Raw genomic sequence first — 23382 nt, forward strand, 5'->3', positions numbered from 1 at the left:
CGTCCTCCTCTCCCCTGCCGTCGTCATCGACACAGCCACAGTGAGGCCCACGGCATACGGCAAAGGCCACGCAGCATCGCAGAAGTAGTTTGTTTTTCCACCGAGCAACACACGGCCCCGCGGTTGATGTTCGTCGTTTCGACTGTCGAAACATCGTCGCAGCTCCTCCAGCAGCTATACGGACGTCACACGCCACTCTCCCCACCGATTGGAAACCCAGATCCGGCACTTGTGTCAACGGTTGTGCCGTTCGATGGAGCTGTTTCGAGCTGTGGCGTTATCAAATTATCGGAGTGATTTTTAGTAGATAAACGGACGGGTTGCAGTTAGCAGTTGTGTGTTGTGTTATGCTGTGGTTTAGAAAAGGCCGGCCCGAGCGTTGCTGATCCTTCCGACGGATGCATCTGGGTGAATTGAAAAAGGAAAATCTTGCACTCTTGCGTTGCATGTGGTGTTAAGCCAAGAACAAAAAAGGTCGACCATTTTTTTCTGGTTCGGCAAACGAAACATTTCACCAGAAAAATCTACTGCTGAAGTAGATAAAGCAAAAAAACATTGAAAGTGAGAGTCTAAGGATCTGGTGCAGTGAGAAATAGCAGGACGAAGGTTGTGCAGTTGCAGTTTTTGTGCCAGGTGCAACTTGCATAGACACCCAACGGCATCGACGAGTCGTGTTGTCGGAAGTTAATTCGATTGAAAGTGAAAACTCAGGCGCGTCGTGTCAAGTGGAAAACGTTTCCGTGCGAATTTTCATCTAGTGACTGTAGCTTAGGAAGGAAACACACGAGCTTTCTATAGGTACGAGTTTTTTTTCCGGTAGTGGTTCTACTAGACAAGGCAGGAAAATAAAACCTGTAGACTAATCGTCAGGATCATTCCGCAAAGTTCGCTAGTTTTTCATAACCTATCCACGCGGAAAGGGTTGGTTTCGAATGTGCAATATTCTTCTAGAGCGTGAAAAAGTGCAATTGACGCTACTCTCAACGTTAAGCTTGTGCACAAAGCATAAGTCCTGGTTTCGGTAAAGTCGCGAACCGGGTTAGCTTGAAACCACCGGTCAAAAGTCAATGGGATGCTAATAGTTGCACCTGGCCAGGTTAGCGTCGGTGCAAGTGCTTTTTGATGTTCAGGTTCAGCAAGAAAAACGGTACCAGAATGGAAAGCTCAACGGTACTGCAGGACAACAAAACTGGTAAGCAAGCAACGCAAGGACGTTTTATTTTTTATTATTAAAAATAACTAAATAGAATGAAAGAGTCTACATAGTTTTGAATCAAGCGCGCATGAATGAGGACAATTGATGGAGATCGCTGTACGAAAAGAACTAGTAGTATCCACACATTTCCCAGTAGCTGGGTTCCTTTATGTTCTTGATAGTGGCACCACATTATAAACCAATGGTAATTGCCAATGGGAACTACAAACAGATCAAAAATACACTTTTATATCCCGGAAAGTGGTGCCTCGTAAAACTTGGGGAACTGGGCGATTTACCTTTCGAAGTGATTGCTCGGGATCGTTGTATGCAAGGAACAAGATCAGGACCATTAAGTAGTACAGTAGTAGTAGTTGAACACATTATCAACCATTGATAACTGATGGTGTCAACTCAAACAGTGCGAAAACACTTGCCCTTCTCCGGAATGTGGTCCCCTTTTGCTAGTTGAGAAATCTAAGATGTTCCTCTCCATGCAATTGATGGCAATCGTTGTAGGTATGGAGCAGAGTTCTATGTGAATGTTCTAAAGAGTAAGACCCCAATGCCCCGTCTCGTTTGATGATATACATTTATTATATTAAGACAACTTCGTCCATCTCAAACCTATGTAGGGATAAGAAGTGGGACTTACCATCATATATAGGAAATCGTATTCAGGCGATCGCGTTGGAATGAAGGATTTTATTTAGACTATTTTACCACTAAAACGAGCGTAACCATATTTCAATGATTACCGCTTGTACTTTTCCAACAAAAATGTAAAACAACAGGTAGCATAGCTACAATAACGGATTTGTTGGTGATAGAACTACCTTTACATGCCATATGATTGATAATATTCTAAAGAAGTTCACAAAAGTTTAGTTAAATTTATTTATCTGTGGAATTTACTTTGAAGGTGTAATGCTCACTTAAGTGAGTGTTTTTATTTATTTATATCACATCTTCCAATTGAATATTAAACGTTGTCAAAGTTCCATTAGAGAATGAATTTCGGAAAAAGTGAGTGAATGGTTTTCCTTTACTATGCTCTAGTCATACTTTTGTTATTATTGACAATTGTTTTTAAATCAAGAATAATCAATAATTTGATAAATTTGATTAAAAGCGCTACGTTTTTGTTAAGGGCATTGTTTAATTCAGTGTACTTATATTTTCTAAACTTTGTACTCAACTTTCGGTGATTCTTTAATTTTTATTGCTAAGAAACAAAGTATAGTAATCGATTTCAAAGTATTTGCTTCCTTTTCCTCGAACTGGATGGAGTCGTTTGTAAACAATCTTTTTTCAATCTAAATTAAATTATTCAATTAAAATCAATGTTCTTCTTGCTCATGTGAAAAACAGGATTATTCGAGAAAATTTTTAAGCAGCATCTTAGAAAATATTTATAGACAAAAAACAAAGAAACACAAAGAAGGTTCGCTTAGGCAGCATCCTTAGTAACTGTTTGCCGCCGGAGCTCAAGCCATTGAACCGCCTATTGATTCAGGTGGCAACAGCGAAGGCGCGTGCATACTGTGCTATATTATTTTAAAAATTCCGACTTTCTGTAATTTGGGCCACGTCGGGACGAAAATTTTGCCGAACGGTAGAAGGTGCTCGTTCACCTTTGTTAGCCGTACGCCGTCACGCCAATCGATGGTGGTTTAAAAAGTCTCGGAGCGCAATTCATAAAAACATGTACGACGACGATTCAGACGAGTTTTTCGCTAACTCATCGTCTAACGTTTGCGCCACAAATAGTCGGGGTTGTTGGTACAGTTGGGAAGGTGAAGCAGGAACATCAGCCAACGGTGGCGGGATCCTGCTGGCATGCCTAGACAGCGTGACAAGTTGTGAAATCAAAATGGACGCTTTTCATCGCTAGCGACAAGGGACTGACGAGATGGCGTGATAAAGTAAGGGAATAATTGTCTTCAGATGAGGATAGAAAATTGATTAGCATAAGTACCAGTACTGGTACTTGCTTTATAACGACAGCCACGTCCATGGCCTTAATTCAGTTCTGTAATCCTGGAAGAGGGAAGAAAATATATTTTTCACGACAAAATTACAGGTTCATAAAAATGCTTGATCTATATTTAATCAAATCGAATTTTGACATGAGCAACAAGTTGCTTTCGACTGAGGTACTGAAATGCCTGTGTGCTCGCTTTTGACATTATAATTTCACATCGAACGATTGCAACAAAGTAGCTTGTTTATCTGTTTGACAGCCTCCCTGAGCAGTGAGTCAATAGCAGTTAATTTCTTATTCGTAGCGGAAGACGTTTTGCGGCAGCATTGTTTTACCTTTAGTCAGCACCACCATCGGGTCTTTCCAGCCGCCACGTACGGGTGTCGCTCGAGTGTGCCCTGTTTGCTCGGGCGACCGGGGTCTGTTTGTCGAGGCGCTTTGTTGTGAGACGGCTGTTCTCCGCACGCAAGTAGGTTGCTTTGATGAATGGTTCGAGAAGAAGCGGAACACCGTCTGGGGATGGGAGACAAAGGTTGCTTTCCAGAAGCGACTACTCTGAGCCACACATGATTAAGCTATCTTAGCAACAAAAATTCATTCAGTTCTGAAGCATATACCCCTTATTTCATTTTGGCTCTTTTTAGGATTCAGCAAGGGTTCCATAGCGGATTTCTACGATAAGCTTGAGAAAGAAGATGGAGGCCGCTCGTTTAACATCGAAGACGCTGGGCATGGAGGGCTTTCCCGCGTTGAGAATGGAATGTCCGGAAAAGGAGGTAAGACAACGCTTTTCACAACCCTTGCGAAGCGAGTGTTTTGATGATCACAAATGATGGTTTGCTACTGCCCTCTTCTTGACAGATCATCGAGGATCGCCGATCTCGTGCTACTCACCGCAGAATCGACTCCTCTCCTGGCCTCCGCAGCACGTGAACGAAAGCACGAGTTCGTCCGCCCGAAAGGCTCAGAATCTGGGCCTCATCTGCGTCGTGTGCGGGGACACGAGCTCGGGAAAACATTACGGAATACTGGCGTGCAATGGCTGCTCTGGATTCTTTAAGCGAAGCGTGCGAAGAAAGTTGATCTATCGGTGAGTAAACTAAAATTGTATTCAAATATTGTTTACATGTAAAACCATTTAATTTACTAGCTTTCCAATCATTTATTTATTTGTATAGTCGTCGGATCTCATAGGTCTTCACGACACAACTTAAGTATATATTACAAAAACGGGTTAAAACGCGTGATTACAGAATCGTTATACGAGGCGAAGACGTAGGCGCTCACGAAACACTGACGTGGAAAGATTAAAGTCACATAAGTCTAAGACTGAGTTCAAATTGTTGCACATAACTTGTAGCGGGTCGCATTGCCCATAGTTTGTCCTGGTACGTTCAGTACGGAAATGAAACCTCGTACGAAGTGATCTGCTGGGTGCATAAAAGTTGACCCCACCCAGAAGGGCAGGGGAGTCGATTTCGCCTTTCAGCAGTTTAAATAGAAACGTACACAGCATGTCCTGACGACGCTTGTCAAGAGGATCCAGGCCCAGCAAAAGGCACCGTTGTTTGTAGGAAGGCAGCACCTGATTATTTCGCCACGGAAGAAGACGAACTGCATACCGGGTCAGTTTGCGCTGGATACTCTCGATGCGGGTGATGAAGTGCGCAGATTGTGGAGACCAAACCACACAACAATAGTCAAGAACGGAGCGTACAATTGCACAGTATACAGCTTTGATACACATCGGGTCGCGAAAGTCACGACAAACTCTTAAAACGAGACCCAGCAGTTGATTGGCCTTAGAGATGACGTACTCGTAGTGCTCACGGAACGAAAGCTCCGAGTCAAGCAGGACACCAAGGTCGCGAATGCAGGACGTTCTGGACAGGATATTGTCATTAAGTACGTAATTGTAATGAAGCGGGTGTCGAGATCTACTAAATGAAATAGATGAGCACTTCTCATGAGATAACTGCAGATTGTTATCAGTGCACCAAACTCCTAGTTTCCCGAGCAGGTTTTGAAGCCGCAGACAGTCATCCGTATTTTTTACAGCCGAGAATATCTTGATATCATCTGCATACATCAAGAATGAGCCTGCTGGTAGAATGGACGCCAGATCGTTAATGTAGATCAGGAACAAAACTGGGCCCAGATTACTGCCTTGTGGAACTCCCGAAGAGCTGGCAAAGGTATACGATAGATGTGGTCCAATACCAACTTGATAGGTTCGACCATGAAGGTACGAACGAAGCCAGCCGATAAAAGAAGAAGAAATAAAAAATAAGATAATAAGATAAAAGAAGGCAGCAATCATATGTTTATATTCAACAAGTTGCAGTCTTTTTACAAGGGAAAGATTGCATATTGATCTTATGATTAAACAACCTGCTCGTCCAAATTCTTCGTTTATACCGAGCACGTGTTTGTATAATTTGCTTTGTTGCCAAAAACAATAGACGATAGGCAAACTAACATTTCGTTCAAATATTGTTTACGTGAAAAAGAAAGTCATGCGTTATCCCCATTTAACTAATTTTCTTTTAATATGATCAACATGTGTCGCAAAGGAAAAAGGACATATTGATCTTGTGATCAATTTATTCCTTCGTGAGGGTCAGCCACTTGGATTAAATATCATAATTCGTCAAAGAAACTGTCCTTCCAAATCCCTCCCGTAAGCTGAACACGTGTTTGCATAGTTTTATTTGTTGCAAAATCGAACAGTTCAAGCGCGAGACAACGACGTACATGCACCTCCGGATTCCGGGTGCAAATAAAATAATGGCTTTCCAATCAAAACAATTCCCATTGCCACCGGCAAACAAGAAGTCGAACAATGTGTTTCGTCACCCCGCTTTAGGAGGAAATTTCGAGGAGCGCGACCTGGTAAATATTTACCAATTTTTCCTAGCGCAGTGTTTCCTCCCAAAACCCTCGTTCAGACGCGCGGTCCTGAGGAACCTGTTGGCATTGTTCATTCGGGAGGCTCGGGTTTTCCTCTTCTCCCTCCCTTCCTTCATTTTTCCGCAAGGCATAACGTGGCAGATTTCCAAGTGTGCGATACTACAACTTAATCCCTGTATCAATTTAACGTAAAACCCCCGGAATCAATGGGACAGCTTCCGCCAAGATGCCGTGACTGATGACTGGCCCGGGGTCTAGGCTGGTTTTTCGGCGTGCGGGTCGGGAAAAAGGGGCGATGAGTGAAGAGCGAGAGAACAAAAAAAATATATATTCTGAGCGCGAATCGTTCCGAGGGGTGCGTTTGAGTCTGCGACCCCTCGAAACACGAAGCCTACGGAACCTTCGGTTGTCCGTTTGTGTATGGCTAGAGTGCCACTCAATAAATTAAATTCTAATTAATCAACAATTCCTCCGGCACCCTCCGTGATTCGTGCGTGTGAGCTGGCAGGCTTGATCCCTTTTTCGGAGGTTGGTTTTTTTTACGGCCAAGTTGGTCCTGGCGGACAGATTAGGACGGAAATCTATCAGATGTTACCATTCAATTGTATTCCGCCGGCACCGGCACCGGGCTTCGGTGGTGTATTTAATGCACTTTACTAGCCCGCACCGTTGACAATGACCAGCCCAATCTTCTCTCTGTCCTCCGGTGCATGGAAAACATCACCAGTTGGTGGAGGATTTGGCGCGAGTATCTATTCGAGGCTTTGCGCTGCCTTCTGTCAGGTTTGGGCCAAGGCAGTGAAGCGGGTCCGTGGTTCCGGGGCGTGAAAACGGAACACCGACTCACCCCGGGCGAGGGCGCAGTTTTCCTTGTGCCGAGCGAGAGATCGCTGCTGCGCGATAAATCCCACCACTAAATGGTGTTATGATTAATTGATATTTTATGGTTTCGCATCGGTGCCGTTGCATCAACTCGCCTTGCCAGCGGGAAATCGCAAAGCGCAGGAAAAACCCGCCACCCCGAGGTGCGCTTGGAAATTGAAAAGTTTTCAACATATGCCAGCATGTTTGGACGTGGCTCGGCTCGGCTCGACCGATGGAGCCTTGTGGCCTTTTGGGAGTGGAACCCGTACGAGGTTCGCTCGTGGGTGAACTTTTTGAACTGCCATTATTTCAAAGTTTCCATTTTCGCCCCCGCCCCAAAGCGAATGGCGTCCAGTTGGGAAATGGTACCAACGTTGTTTTCGTGGCTCGTCCCGGGGGCTGATTTATCGACGATCATAAAACCCACCACCCGTACTTCACCTGTTATCATCATGTGCTCCACTTTCGGGCTCGTAGAAAACGGAAAGCATTCTCGGAAGGAATGACACACCGACGACGCCATCAAACGTATAATCTGTTCCATTTCCTGTGTCACATAAACTCAATCGACTTTCTCCACCTGGGAGTCCTTGGATGGATGGGTTTGCAGCAACCTGCCGCCAACGAGGAAGAAAAATCGGGCCTTTCGATGCGCACCGGGCACGTCGTATTCCCGTGTCGTACACCGGTTTCATAAATCATAAAAAGTAATCCTACCTCGTAATCCCACCAGCGCCCGCCCCCATTCTCCCAGGAGAAGGGACATAAATTTTGATTCAATATTTTGATATTTGTACTGTGCGGTTTCGCCTGCGATAAAAGGCAACGGTACGACTTTCCTTGGGAGTTGCCATCCTAGGGATGGATGCAGTCGAAGGCGGTGTGGGACTATGCGCAAAGGCCGTGCATAGTTTCACGCACGCTCGGGGCAGAAAGACCGGAAGACGGTTACTCACTCTATTCCAGCGAGTTTACAGCAAACGTCCGGGAGTCCATGATGGAACCTGTCCGACATGAGCCGGGACCCATTTTGCGCAACGTCCGTAGTTTATCCGTCAGTGTCGGGTTGAATCCGTCGGGGAGCCATTAGTTTTCCATCACTTTCTCCCACCCTACCGTTGAAAAACACGTGGATGGATGATGTTGGAGTGAATAATCGCAGTGGATGCTACATCATAGAATGTGAATATGAAAGTAGATTTATTTTTCATTCTTTTTCCGACCTTCATAAAACGGATTGACTGCGTTTGTGTTGGGGTCCTCTGCGGGAAGGTTTTTTGCCAAAGGGGAGTACATTTTTCCTGTCGGCTCGATGGACTTGACCATGTATATGACCACCGAGACAGGTGTACTACACTCGAGAACTACCCAGTTTGGATTTTCCTGTCTGACCTGGGAAAATTTTTCATACAGCCAAACCGTGGTGTGGTCAGTGAACCGACACACAACGGTCGAGGACCCGACGAACCTTATTTGAATCGAAACGTAGAAAATCACTGCCGGAAAAGGGATCGACTCGACGGCGTTCGGTCGACTACTAGGGTTCAGAGATGAAAACATTTTTTTTTATGCTTCGTGGTTCACCATCCTCTCCGGGGACCGATTGGAATTATGTTAAACGTACACTTGACCAGCTGTGTCCCAAGTGATGCGCAGGTTCGGTGGTTCGCTGGAGGGATTTTTAGGGTCGAATTTATCCCGCCGATGGGAAGAGGAAAATTAAATGCTGCTTACGATAATGTTCGCCGCTTTGAGATCTGACATCACGGACGATTGGGGGAAAGATTAATGTGATAAAGGTATAAATGATTCGAAAGATCTATCAGTAAATGAACGTATTCTTGCGGGTATTCGCGAGTTAAAATAACTTAAATGTAATAAATTAGTTTACTTTATAATAGCCTTTATTTTCCAAAGTTAATGTAAGTTCAAGCACTCAAATATACTATTACTTGGATTTAAAAATGGCAAACACAAACAAAAACATTTAAGAAATAACATGAAATTAAGGAAGATACATAATTGTAAAGTAAAATGAACATAAATTTTTTTTTTTTATATATATTTGGACGGCCAGGCCGTATTGTACACACATAAATTATTGTAGGATGAAAAATGGTACAGCGCTTTATGAAGCACCAAATTAGAATAAAAATGTTCTGACTGGTCCCAGATGGAGATGTTTGAAATTAATCTTTTAAGCTTAGCCAAAATTATCTCCCAAAGCTATATTTACTACATAAGATTCAAAATCTAATTTTTCCCCTAACATACACCATTCTCTTCGGTTCATTTTGCCACAGACATTTTTCAAAGCAAACGAATCAACTGTAATGACATTAGGCGACTGCTCAACAAAATCACGCTGAATGGACTTTTTACTTCTGCCAACAAAAATAAATTGCTTTTCCGTCCTTCGCACCAGACGTTTGTGCGAACGAATGCATCGGAATTGTGTGGATGAAACAGTCTTTTCTCCCTTTGGCCACCGAGCGAACAGCAGTACACCATCAATCGTAGGGATTAAGATCTTTTACTCTCTCCGCATTCTATCCCCACGTCGGAAAATCACCAACAGCCACCATTTTTGTCGAACGTGAACGCGGCAAGGATCGAACATCCCCGTGGCACAAACGACCGGACGCCTCCATCGCCTGCCAAGCCTCCGCCCTTTTGCCCGGTTCTCCCCTCCCGACCGTTCCCGACCGGCCAACGAATCATTCGCCTAATCCGCACTTTTCGAGCCAAACAAATGCGGCGTTCGACTTTGCGAAGGTTTGATTTTATTTCGGGTCATTCCGATCGTTGCTTGGCTGCTGGCGGGGGCCACAAAAGGCTGCGCTCCCCCGATGGCTGAGCGTTTTAGTTGTATTCAATTCATCGGAATGGAAACTGTGCTTTCGCTTTTCCACTTTGGCACATTGAACTTTGCAGCAGCAAAAAGGGCGGCATTTTCAGCAAGCGATAGAGAGGAATGAAATCCTTTGCCATTTATTTTCGCTCCTTCTTGGTTGTTTTCGTTTTTGGTGATCCTTTCTATCCCGGTGAATCGGAGGGTGCAAAAAGGACCGACAACCACTAACGGGACCCAGCTAACACTTCAATTTCAATTAACATCTCCTCTTCGCCGAATTTGCTGACTCGCCTCGCCCTCGGACCCTTCGCGACTTCGGCTGCTTCCCGTTGGATAGCAAATGGGATTTTGAAGACGCCCTTGCCAGCGGGACTCATCCAGTGCTTTGCGGGAGAATGAAGGCGAAAATGTAAAAGGTTCAACATGAAACAGCAAAGCATTCAAGGAGTGACAAAGTGTGAGTGTGTGTGTCTTGTTTTTCCAAGGGTCGCACTAAAGAACAAAATGCCATAGCAAATGTGGGTTTTCCGAGAAGCAAAACGGCAAAAAGATGATCCGGCATTAAATGTCCTCCGATTGAATGGGTTCCGGTGGTTGTGGTTCCTTTGGCGCATGGCGTGTGATTGTGTTCCATTGTGAAAAGATTATACCGCGGGTGCTCGTGTAATACCGCCGGAACGGAACTAAATAGGACGGGAGGAATGGAGAGAAGTAGCGAGAAGACAAATTCGAAAGCGATGCCTTCAATCGGAAGTCCTCGAATCCTTTTGCACGCTGGCTGGCGATGTGTTCTATCATAGCACTCATAGCCTTAACACACTGGGAATTAGGGGCGCATATGTCATGACAAATGTTCAACTTCTGTCATTACCCGTTACGATCAGAGCAGAAATTCATCCTCGGGAAGGATGAAACCCGCCGGTGGGTATGGCCGGATATATTTAATCAGCACAAAGTGTTACCCTAACTGGATTTGGTAGAATCCGGCTGTGTGAGCTTAACCCTGTTAAGATCATAAACCAATCACAACATTGCAAGCTAATGAACTGTGTACTTTTATTTTATTTATGTTTCTTTCGCTTCGTCGGTGGATTAGATGCCAGGCCGGAACCGGAAGCTGCACCGTGGACAAAGCGCATCGAAACCAGTGTCAGGCGTGTCGACTGAAAAAATGCCTTACGATGGGAATGAACAAGGATGGTGAGTATGTTCATTACAATTTTTATCTCTCGCACATGTAAATGACACATTTCATAAATTAAAAAGAAACCTAAAACGTGACAAACTGCGAGAAAGATGGGTTGTGAAACATGGATGCACTGGGCAGAAAGTCCTGTTTTTGTAAGCCTTTTCAGGCTCAAAATATCCGGACATTTTATGCATAACCGCCAACATGTGACAAACAGAATCAAATGAGAACAGAACAAAGCGCAACGGAGCGCGTTTTTGTTTAGAAACTGTTCAAAAATGCGCCGAAATAATTGAGTTTTCAATCGATTAGCTTCATCCGTACGTATACCCATTTTATGTCTTCAATACATGGGACGTTTAGGATTCCGAAACTGAATTGAAAATTGAAATCGTGTTAGGACTCCTTTTGTCCTGAATTTAGGTTCAAATCATGAGAGCCCATTTTGGCACGTTTTGAAGAAAACAGTCCATAATCAATTTATGATTAAATGTTCTCAGTAGTGTCTTTAAAAAAAAACCTTTATGAAACCTCCGTGGTTTAGTTGCTTGCGACAAAGACAACAATTGTTGCAAAACAAAAAAGCACCATAACTGCACACAAATCACATCTACGCCAGAGTTTGGCATTCATCCACAACGCACGGTTATTAGAAAACAATTTGGTAAAATTGTGTTACGCTTTCGTGTTGCAATGGGATGCTAGAACAAAGTTTCCATGTGGCCAGTGGAATAGTTCGCAGCTTGAAGCATCAAAGCACTCTCGAGTGCCGTCCCCGGGGAGAATGTGTTACCACAATTCGAATGGAAAGGGGAGAGAAAAAAAGGACACAAAACATATAAGCTCCAACTAATAATAAAAGAAGGAATCTAAGCCAAGAGATAATAATACAAACAACAACAAAAAAACAGTTCCAGTGATGACAGAAAAAAAATAAACGGAAAAGTTTCGCCAGTGCTGAAAGCGTACACAATAACGAGAGAAACGACACACTTTGACTGATAAACCAACCAACCAACCAAGTTGGAGAACCTAAACTAGATTAGACATTCGTGGGTATTTCCTCGCAGGTTACTCTAGATTTTTTTTTTTGCACAAAATGAATTGTTGCTGCGGGTATGTTGCGGCGTTTGTGGCGACGTTTTATTTGGTAGAAAAAATATCTGGTATGGAAATTTTAGGAAAATTGGTACAGAGCTCGACCGACGAGCAGTAACGAGCAGGTTAGATACAACTGCAGACGTGTGAAATGATTTTCTAGAAAACCCGTCCAGTGTCTTCCGAAGGGGAGAAGGTTGGGAGGTTACGTGGAAGCAAAATATGAAAAATGTAAGCTGCAAGGTGTGCTTAACGAAAAAACAAAAGTTTCTTCATCAGCGAGTGATGAGCGATGATCAAAACCGAACCGTTGTCGAGGTGGTGTGGATGTGGAGTAGCGGATGTGTTTGTTCTACCGGCATGTGTTCCGGTTTGTTGGGAAATGTAATTTTTACATCGCACGTGCACGACCTCCCCGGTTCCCAACGTTCCACGCGTTTCCATTCGACCTTGGTTTCGATGTATCACAAAACCCTTGGCGAGGGGAGGGCACCATTTGTGACAATAGGAGTGAACTTTAGAGCGGTGGGTAAAGGACACCAATGGGGTGGGGGGTATCACGCGGGTGATAGCAGAGACGGATGGGAGGAAATAACAAGTTTGAAGGTGCCTCCGGGAGTCCGTCGTGGGGTTTGCTCATTAATGGCACCCATCAGAGCCGGGCGACAATTTGCGACTGATTGCAAGACCGATACGCAAATGAGGCAAACCGCACGTACAAACACACTTACACACACATCCTGCCTTTTGCCATTTTGTTGACGTTTTCCTTCCCCAGCCAAGGAGATAATACGCCTTGGGAAAGTGTTTGGTTTTTGCGATCATTAAAACACCTTCAAGGCGGCGAACTGTTACCGATTTTCGATCGGTTTCGCTACATGTTGCTTCATGCGCTTTCTTCGGAGAGCAATTTTTAAGAATGAAAGCGAAATCTTATTTAAAACACAAGAAGCTTTGCCTGCGGGCGGAAGGAAGGAAGGACGAAAATCCCAAAATTGGAAGGGAAGACTACAACGGGAAAACAATGGATGGAATGTGAAGGATTCTCCAAGTAAGCGAAGACTGGTTCCGGTTCTTTTTTTCCGAAAGGTGTTTAAAAAGTACTTATGTAAATCGAGTGCCATTTGAAGGATCAAATTGTTTAAGACGTTATGATCGGCTTTTACGAGATTATGTCACCTAAAGCTGTAGAATATACCAACGGAGGAAAATATAATGGTATGGAAAGTATGAATGCTGGTAAAACAATGGGTGCTTTATCATTTGGTTTGAGATTTGAGAGGTTGAGTGGAAATTGAAGTGCAATAAATAGATAATGTAAAATGATAATTTAAAAAAATGAATCTTTATTATATGATTAATTTTTAAACGATACCATGCTTAAGTGAGAATAATTTCAAGAGATGATAATTTTGCCAAAACATGTTGTCAAGTAATTCAATCTTTTAACCACAATCAACCACACTAGAGCAGTTAAGAGAAACTATTTCTACCAGGAAATACACTTCATCAGTAGCATTTGAATCGCTACTTTTTCAGAAATAAATCAAATTCTGCTCTATTTTCAAATTTTCAATTTTCACAAAACAAAGCTGTATGCGCAATGTTTGCAACTTATCGAAAAATATGGAATCACTGCCTACAATATCCCCAAATGTTTTTTTGCTTATAGCTTGAGTTGATTCTTAGAACTGTCCCTTTATTAATTTTATTTTAAAGATACAACAAAAAGTTATTTTGACAAAAATTAATATCACATAAAACTCGTTTTAGAAGCTAAACATTATGAGACAACAGATTAGAGAATGAGATTTTGTGAATGTTACTTTTGTATTGGCATCAGTTTAGTATGAAAGCATTTAAAATTTTCGTTAGAAAAAATCATTTGCTTTGTTTATGATAGCCCAGACTTGTTGAAATCCATAAATCAACTTCTTTTGATGTGATCGTGACTATTACGATTTTTTTTCATTTTATTAATTTTACCTTCATTTTATTAATTTTTGTGAATTGTGATTTTTTGAAATTTAAAAAAACGGCAATAGCTTCCCTGATGATATGGAATCGTTCAATTTCATATCCCTTTACATTTTGCTCAGATTTGCTTGAGTTAGGAAAATGTTACCTTGAAAGGGATTTTCCGCCCACCCTTCTCCTACCACTCTTCTTTCTCTCTATCACTCTCTTTTTACTTCTTTTTCTTATCTCTCAAGCCATCATGCTCCATCACACCATCCGAAGCTTGAAGCAGCAGATGAAGGGAGCTGTTGACACGTTTGGTAATGCCCGTTTTGTCACTTTCTGTATCTGCCCTACATTTCCTTCCTCTGCCACCTCAAACGCCAGTACGAAACCTTCGGTTTGAAAACACTGTGCAGCCACTTGCCGTGTTTGAGAGTGTGAGCGTGTGTGTGTGTGTTTATTCAAATGATCTCATACTTTCGATTTTCAGTGAAGCATCCAAAACCCGGGGGGACGTGCGCTTGTGGCCAAGGCCATGTCGTCAGATCTCATCGGGTCTGGCGGGTGGTTCGGGGGTGGTGGCGGACACCTCGCTGGCACGCGCCATTCGTTGCGGCTGAACAATGTTCTAATTATTTTCCAGTGTTACAAATTGGGTTGAGTTTGTTCTGTTTTTTTTTTCTCCCGGTGGGTGGGAGTTGGGATGGCACGCTATGCTAACAAGACGACTTTGCGTATGAACATTGGCCGCCCGCGACGTGTTCGTTTGTCTTTCGTGGACGATCAGGTCAAAAGATCGGTCGTGGCCTCGACGCTGACGAGGTCACGGGGGTTTCTTTTGCATGAATCGGGTCGGTTGTGTTTTCCGCTCGTTTAAACCGCAAACGTTGCGCGAGGGAAAAACCCACACCGTGTAGAAAAACCCGCCGGCAAACATCTTCGGCACGTGCGCTCGGATGCGTGAGTGGCCACTTTCGGGCATCGTTATCCTTTCCTATTTATGCACGAGGGTGTTAATGAGCGGCGTTTAGGGTTTGGCGGGTCCTTTCCCCGATCCACACATGAAACAAAGGTTAGCCGCTAACATAAACGTGCCATCGCTCCACGCATGCACACACTTTGGCGGGTTTGGCACCGCATGGTGGAATTAATTATGCATAAAAATTTGGGATAAACTCCTTACCGCGAGGAGTTGTCGTTTTTTCCCGAGGATCCTCGAGGGGTTGCTTTCGCGTCCTGCATCCTTTCGAAGCCCACTTTCTCCGTAACGATCGGGAACCCTTTTTGACGGACATCCATTTTCCGGGTCCGTCCTTCTTCTGGTCTTCTACTGTTTTCTTCACTTCCCATTGGCAGTTTTTCATAACGTTTTTTTTCTCACCCTTCCTAACTCTTTCCAGCTGTGCAAAATGAGCGTCAACCACGTAATACGGCAACAATCCGACCGGAAGCGCTGCGGGATATGGAGCAGGGTCGGGCCCTCCGGGAGGCGGCCGTCGCCGTCGGAGTGTTTGGGTGAGTTTTGTGCCGGTGGATGGAAAATTTGTTTTCGAGTGTGCAAACAGTTAGACCCCTTAAGGACAATATGTTTGACGTAATGATCTTTATAGAGATGTGTGAACCCTTTGTGCCTTTTACCGGGGAATTTGATAAATGATGAGAGAAGTATTAGAATCGATGCAGGGTCAAGGAAAATAAATTTTTTTAAAGTAAAGCTTTCTTCCTTCATTCGGAAATTATTTTATTTAATTGAATCCATTTTGCTGGAAACCTGGTTTTTTCAAAAATGAAAACAATTTCGGAAAATAAAATAACGTTTCAAATCGATAGGTCTCTTAGTTTGATATTGTTGCATTTAGTAATCCCTATGTATTTTTTCTGGTTCGTAATACAACAATCTAGTCAAAGCTGTTTGATTTCTTTGAATATTGTGACACAAAAATAAAAAGAACAATTTGTTTAACTTACTGCATTACTGCAAAAATTTATCAAGCGTTCTGTACTTTTCAATCTTGTATTTTTAAAAAGCTATTTATTCTCTTATCAATGATCACTCTCGCTAATAATTGGCTCGAAAGGCTAAACGATTTCCATTTCAACACCAATCCTTCCAGACCGCCCGTCTCGCTGGCACTGCTTTCGCCGTCCCGCTACGGTCCCAGCATCCTGCCAACGCCCGCCCTGCCGACCAGTCAATTCCTTCACCACCACAGCCAGGTGTCCTCGCTGGTGAACAGCCTGCCCCATCATCATCCCCATCATCCGCACCATGCGGCCGCCATGCACGGGCTCGCGAACGGCCTGTCGATGAATCTGAACGGAGTAGGCATGCCGCACAATGGCGCTTCCGGCGGGACCGCTTCGATCGGCGGTGGCGCGGAGCGAGGGGACACGGGAGCCAGCTCGGCGTCGCTGTTGGCCAACATGGTACAGGGTGGTGGTGGAGGTGGCGGTGATAGCAACAACAACAAGAACCCGTCGTCCAGCTCGACGGAGAACCTGAACACGACGTCCTCGTCGAACCATTCAATGGCGGGCGATCAGTCGCCGAGCGGGGGAGGATCACCGACGCACGGGATTGGAGGCGCGGTGAACGGACTCGGGGTGGGGGGCGGCGGCTGTCCGACGGGTGGCTCGAGCGGGGAGGCGGACAAACAACAGCACCATCACAACAACAACAGCTCGTCGTCGTGTGGATCCGCCAGTCCCATCCTCGAGCAGGACAACATGAACGATAACGACGGTAAGGCCACTCATACGAACGCAAACGTAAACGAAACGAAACTCTTTCCATCGGGACCTCATTTTCCGGGAAGGCCAGACGAGGAGTCAATTTGGTTGATGGAACTTTTATCGCTCATGCCGTCGAAGTTATGCAATCGACAATCCCGACGGAAGCTGACAATTCCGAGGGTCGGTGATAAAATGATATAATCATAATTTAATCGATCACTTCTTCATCCGATGCGTTGTAACACATCGAGATTTAGGAATGTTATCCTCAAACAAGCAGATTCTGAGCAAAGAAGAGCTCAACACGGCGGGCACGCAAGTTTTGCCCTCGAGGCAGGACACGAGTTTTGGAAAATTAATTTGACTAATGAAGTATACAATCGTGTGCCGACTCACACACTCCCTCTGTTTTCTTTTCCACCCTTCCCTTTTCCATGGTGCCGAAATGTCCCGAAGGGCATAAAATAACTATTTGTCACTTCTCGGTATTTTAATACCGCATAAATAATTGTTTCCCCGAGACCAGAACCAAAAAGGACGCGGGCCTGGGGGATTGGCGGGTTTTGCGTTATGGTTTCATAAGCAGGTTCTGCTTCCTACGTCACCGCCATCGTGAGGGGTTGAATGTGTGTATATTCCCTCCGAAAGGGTAATTGATCCGGGAGGACCCGAACGAGCCCGTGTCTGCATGGAGTTGTTCTTCCTCGGGTCGAAGGGTGAATAGATGTGGATGCGTGGAAGTTTAGTCGGATCTGGTCGAAAGAAGGGAGAGTTTCTAAATCATTATGTTGTTATGCTAAATGATTCTGCCACCACCACCACCACCTTGGCCATCCGGTGACGGATTACGGTCGGAAATCCGGTTTGCGTATGTTGGCTGGTAGACAAGTCGTGTGTTTTGGGTCATGCCGTGATTTTGTCCGAGTGCATTTGACAATTATGACGATGGTTTATTGTCTCACAAATGGTCCTCTCCGAATGATGTTGGTTTATTGTTTCAGATAATCAACAAAATTACAGAGATAATTTGTGGATTGATATCCAATGCCTGTAGATTGATTTGTTGCGCATCTTTTGAAAAAGAATAAACAAAATTCAATTTTAACACACTCAGAAATTCATAGCAGATTTTATGTGTAAAATATTGAACATCAAATTTGTTTCTTTTAAAACACAAATATGTTTTTTTTAGACAATCAAAAATTGATTCTCAGTCAACAGGAAAAAGGTAATGTGAAGATAACCTGTAGGTTTCAATTGTTAACTGTCGATGCTTTCAATTGATTACCAAATAATCAGTTATTGGTTTATTGGTTATACAATAATCAAGAAATCTTTATTTTACATCAAGAGTACAAACTTGTTTCTTTTAACTGATCAGTGAAGAAGAGCAATTCAAACATCGTTAAGTTTCTCATTTATTAGCTTTGCAATTTATAATAATGATTCGACAATCAGCATTCCTTGTTTATTCATTTCAAAGTGTCAATTTTACTTGGCACGCCAGGAAATTCGCACTCCCTACCGAGCGCAATCGCACAATTAATCAATCATTCCCAGACATTGGCACGTTAAACGTTAAAATCTCAGATGTGCAATTGCAACTCCCGAAAGGCTTATTAATCGTTGTATCATTAAGCCCGGCGGGGTGTCTTTGCCGTGTTGCTCCCTCGCAAGGGTGAGTGAGCAGTTGTTTAAAGCAAATAAATGAAAACTTAAAGTGAACACGGCGGAAATGGTAAAAAATCACTTCGGTAAACACGGTCTCCTTTTGGCAGCTTCCGTCGGGGACCTTTCACATTTCCCCCGAGAGCGGCACGTCTGCGGTTGTTGTGTCTTGGTTGTAAAAATGGTGATAAAAATTAAATTGCCCTCACGTCAAGTGAGGCTTATGGGGTGAGAGTGCCGGCTCCCGGTAACCTTGGCACGGAAAATTGCCCCGCGGAAATCGTTCGTGCGAACTGTGCGAACCAGAGATCGTTTGCGACAGAGGATGATTATTTTATTTTTCTTTTCGCTCAGTGTTTTTGCCATTTTTTAAACAATTTGAACACTTGAAGATTTCGATGGGGCGTTGGAAGTGGCGTTTAATCGTCCCCTTTTTGCGCGTTTGAAAAATTGTAAAAGTTTGTTTGTCACTTTTGAAAACGATTACTGCTAATGGCGCTGGAATTGGCGAGCCAAAAAAAGAGGAACAATCGATTGCGAAATGAAGGATCAGATGGAGTAGACAAGTGTTTGCTTTTTCCACAATTCGTCCACACAGATGCTATTTGGTTTCCTTCTTTGTTTGGTAATTGTAAAAGTAAGAAGCCATAGAATGTTTTCTTGGTATTTTGGGTACTCTCTACTTATTATGTTAAATCACGACGCACGTGTCTTACGTCTGGAAGTTGAACGTAGTTTTCAAACCCGTTTTTTTTTGTCTCCGAGATTGATTATTTTGCATGGATCTCTTGGCGACACAAGTCCTCGCGGTGGTGGAGAGTTTTTTTTCGTCTAAAAATAGCCAAGTGAATCTGGCTGCTGGAAAAAAACCACATCGTCTGGGTAATCTCTCACACCCGTCTGTCATTGAGCAGGGGAGAGCTTTTTATTTGATTGAATTTTTATTTTTCATTTCCACCCTAAAGACCCTAATTTGCATTCCGAACCAGTTGCGACTGGGTTGGTGAAGGTGGAAAGGCATGGGTTGAATGTCCTTTTTTCCCTATCCAACGAATGCACTTTGTATCGAATTTTTGTCCGACGAAGAAGTTTCTCGGGCATACGAAAGAGGCGGACCTGGGTTGGTCTCGGTGTCAGAGGCATTTTGGCCTGGTAGGTAAGCCCATGGATTTAAGGATTGGCCTGGTGAACGGCATAAGGCAACGTAGATAGTGGGATTGTTAGAGACTTCTTTTTAATGGTGATTTCACATGTCACGATTTGCTTCCTGTTTCTTTGGCAGATGATTCCATCGATGTCACGAACGACGAGGACGCAGATCAGGCGCAAAACAATAACAACATTCCTAGTCTGATGAACCATCCTTTTTACGGCCAGGGACCTGTAAGTGTAGCATATTTTTATATCATTTCATTTCTTCATTTCTTAAATGTTTTATTAGGTTCAAAAAACAATCTCATCATTATATTTTCTTATCTTCTATTTTTTGTTAGATGTTCAATTTTCAAGAAACAATCTACGAGACAAGTGCCCGACTACTCTTCATGGCCGTAAAATGGGCGAAAAACCTTCCCAGCTTCGCCAGCCTTACGTTTCGAGATCAGGTACGTTCATTGACGGAGCTCTTTTATGGCGATTTCTAACCTTTCTACTTATATCACACTTTTGTAGGTTATCCTTTTGGAGGAATCATGGGCCGAACTGTTCCTTCTGAACGCCATCCAGTGGTGCATGCCTATCGATACGACCGCCTGTACTTTGTTTTCGCTAAACGAACACTGCAATAGCGTCAACAATTCCGGCTTCTTCAAACCTGGGCAGGTACGATGACAGTCAACTTGAGTCCCTGAAGAAAATGTTGAAGTTTTAACATTAAATTTCTTTCCAGCTGGCGCAAGATCTCCGTATCCTCAACGATACCCTTTGCCGGTTCAAATCGGTGATGGTTGATCCGGCGGAGTTTGCCTGCATGAAGGCCATCGTGCTGTTCCGTTCCGAGGCGCGTGGTCTTAAGGATCCGGTTCAGATTGAAAATCTCCAAGATCAAGCACAGGTACGCGAAGTTTATCATTTGAATTTGACGAGCAACATTCTAAATGTTTTATTTTCTTTTCCCCAGGTTATGTTGTCGCAGCACTCCCGAACGCAATTTCCCGGCCAGATTGCCCGATTCGGACGGCTGCTGCTGATGCTGCCCCTTCTCCGGGCGGTCAACTCGCAAAAGATAGAATCGATCTACTTCCAGAAAACGATCGGCAACACACCGATGGAGAAGGTTCTATGTGATATGTACAAAAACTAGCTTTGCCAGATAGGAAGTGTTTGCGTTCGCGTCATTCAGCGGGAAAGTCGACATCTGGTAGTGTATAAGTAACCATAACGTGTGGTCCGCTCGAGTCAAGCAACAGCTAGGGGAAAGAGGGGGAACTAGATTCTTAGATAAAACTTGCCTAATTTTATATGTCTCTCCGCTGCAAAGTAGACTAATTTTAACGAACTCGCAATTGGATATGCGACCGAATCATGTTTCGGTAGCCATAGGTGTTTAAATCATTTTTTCTTTCCCGGCAATGAGTTCGTGCGTCCCAGGGAACTGATTAGTTTTCCATTGGAACGGGGGCGACCGAGGATGGAAGGCAAATTATGAGAATCGAATTGGTTCGCCGAAACCACGAAATTGTACGTTGATTAATATTCTATTTTCAATTAATGCAGTGCTGCTTAGAACGTGAGTGTGATCGTGAGCGACTCAACCGCAACGTGTTAACATCGCTCGTGGCCAGAAGAATTGAAAAACCACAAATTGTGTTGTGAGCTGTTGCACACGAAATTATCAGTTCATTATTGATAGTCAAGCTTGGCATCACGTACGCTCGTGCCATGGGATGCAAGAGGTGGGGAACAGCAGGGAAAAAGGGAGAAATAAAAATTCACAAATGAAAATTAAACTAGTATAGTTTGTATTTTTTACTTTGGATTCTGCGATGGTGATTAGGCATATTTTAATGAGTAACAATAATGGGAATCGGTTTTCGTAGTTTTTCAGTTTCGTTGCGTTGAGAACATTCTTTTGTTTATTCGATTTGCATATTCAGCCGTGTGGCTTTAATGAACGCGATGGTATGTAATAAAAATGAACAAATAAATGGAATCTATTTCAACAATTTGCCATGAGTTTTTTGTTCAAACATCACTTAATGCATCGTACGCAACTGATTATTGAACAACGTTCCTAAGTAGCTCCTTACCTTCCCCAACATCTGACGTCAACTCCATGGCACATACAAAATAGAACTGAAAATTGAGATCAAAGGTACATGGATTCTCCTCCTTAATGACATAATAAACTTATGTATTGTTGCCAGACGATTGGAATAAATGTTGAAATATCCTAAGCATATGAAGCACTTAAGTGTTATTTTTTGTTTAATTTTACTAGCATTCACTCAACAGATCAATACAACAGTTGTACGATCTATTTTGCGATGTAAAATATTTGGTTTTGGCTTGAATGTGCTGAACGAGTGAGCTTTTAATAAGTTTTCAGGTACCAACTGAATAAATTTAATAAATTTTCAGGTATCAACTGAAAATACGAATTTAATTACAATATTCAATAAAACATAGAAATTAGTTTACCAAATTGTTTCAGTAAAAATGATTTAAACATTATTCAAATTCAACCAAACGGAGGCCTTAAACCCTTCCAATGGTATCAAGGCCCTAAAACGTTTCTTATCAGGTATAAATTATAATAGTGGAATTTCCCAGTCTTCAGGGCACAGTCTATCCAGTTTTCATCGACAGTCAAAGAACGTTTCCAAAGCCTAGCACAGTTAACCGTTTTGGAAGGGAAATGCCCAAATTGATGATAACCTTACTAAAAAACCGACAAAATCAAGAAGATGAGATGAAGTAAAGGCTAATTCGAACGTGGACAAGTGGCAAGTGCAAGTGGAAAATTACAGCGCATCTACCCTGTGCGAATCAGGACCTAGCAAGTAGCAACTTGTCACTTTTTTTGTGTAATTACAAGTACTAATTACTTGCTCATTCACGCGTTTTAAACAGATTTAAATTCAAAGAACGTGTTTCAATCCCTGCTAGTGAAATTACGCGTAGTTTTTAATTTTAAAAATACATAATGATATACCTTTTCGGAAACGCCTTACTGCAATTTATTTCAGATAATCATCAGGTATGGGTAATTCAAGAAACTTTCTTTTGACCTCTGCCATTCAGATTTTTTAAACGTTGCTGATTGTCCTCGTTGATACCGTTGCTTTGCTTCCAATACTATACACTGCTATAGTGAGTTTTTGCTGTCAGGCATATCAAATCATTCTACAATGATAGTGCTTTCTTATCTGAAGAAAATTATATACAGCTAATGCAAAGTTCGGTATGATTGAATGCAAATTTGTGTGAGGAAAAATGATTATTAAAAAAAGTTAAAGTGTGAATCATGATGTACTTGTGAGTTAAGTGCACACAGAAAAGAGCCTGTTTTCATAAATACAACCAATACTACGTTTTAACCCGCAAATCTATTTTGGGAGGAAATGCAGCCCGCGAGGTCAAGCGAGTGTGATTTTTCTGGTCCACAGGGTTGGGCATACTGTGCGGCATATATGAGGTAGTACGGGAAACCAACATATTGCTGTTTACCCCTGCTCAAGGAGTTTTACTCAAGAATTTGACGTAGTTGGACTATAAAACCGTGTGCGCACCCTATACGAATTTATTGATTAATATAAAAAAAAACAAAACAACTGATAACCGTTTCGTCGGGGAACCACCAATTTGTTGATAATACATTTTAAGAACCGACAAGATCAAGTCGTGCTGAGATGAAGTAAGCAGTAATCATTTGCACTCAGTGAAGTAAACATCGTTCTTCGTTAAGTGATCCTACCGGTGAAACC

General features: G+C 43.0%; 1 protein-coding gene across 1 annotated transcript; it reads left to right on the forward strand.

Moving 5' to 3' along the window:
* Nucleotides 1–1122: 1122 nt before the first annotated feature.
* Nucleotides 1123–20759, forward strand: LOC131263815 (photoreceptor-specific nuclear receptor-like). Its single transcript, XM_058266074.1, has 12 exons — nt 1123–1192; nt 3824–3955; nt 4041–4269; nt 10904–11007; nt 14308–14373; nt 15457–15571; nt 16171–16799; nt 19740–19840; nt 19951–20061; nt 20129–20278; nt 20346–20510; nt 20577–20759. The coding sequence occupies exons 1-12, from the start codon at nt 1123–1125 to the stop codon at nt 20757–20759; spliced, it is 2055 nt and encodes a 684-aa protein (XP_058122057.1).
* Nucleotides 20760–23382: the final 2623 nt, after the last annotated feature.

Source organism: Anopheles coustani, chromosome 2 (genome assembly GCF_943734705.1).
Source record: "Anopheles coustani chromosome 2, idAnoCousDA_361_x.2, whole genome shotgun sequence".
Classification (NCBI taxonomy): domain Eukaryota; kingdom Metazoa; phylum Arthropoda; class Insecta; order Diptera; family Culicidae; genus Anopheles; species Anopheles coustani.

Bases quoted from the DNA above. Each gene is read 5' to 3' on its own strand.
- LOC131263815 (XM_058266074.1), top strand. From the start codon at position 1,123: ATGTTCAGGTTCAGCAAGAAAAACGGTACCAGAATGGAAAGCTCAACG. The intron at 4,270-10,903 runs GTGAGTAAACTA...TCGGTGGATTAG, and splicing joins CGAAGAAAGTTGATCTATCG to ATGCCAGGCCGGAACCGGAA. The intron at 20,511-20,576 runs GTACGCGAAGTT...TCTTTTCCCCAG, and splicing joins ATCTCCAAGATCAAGCACAG to GTTATGTTGTCGCAGCACTC.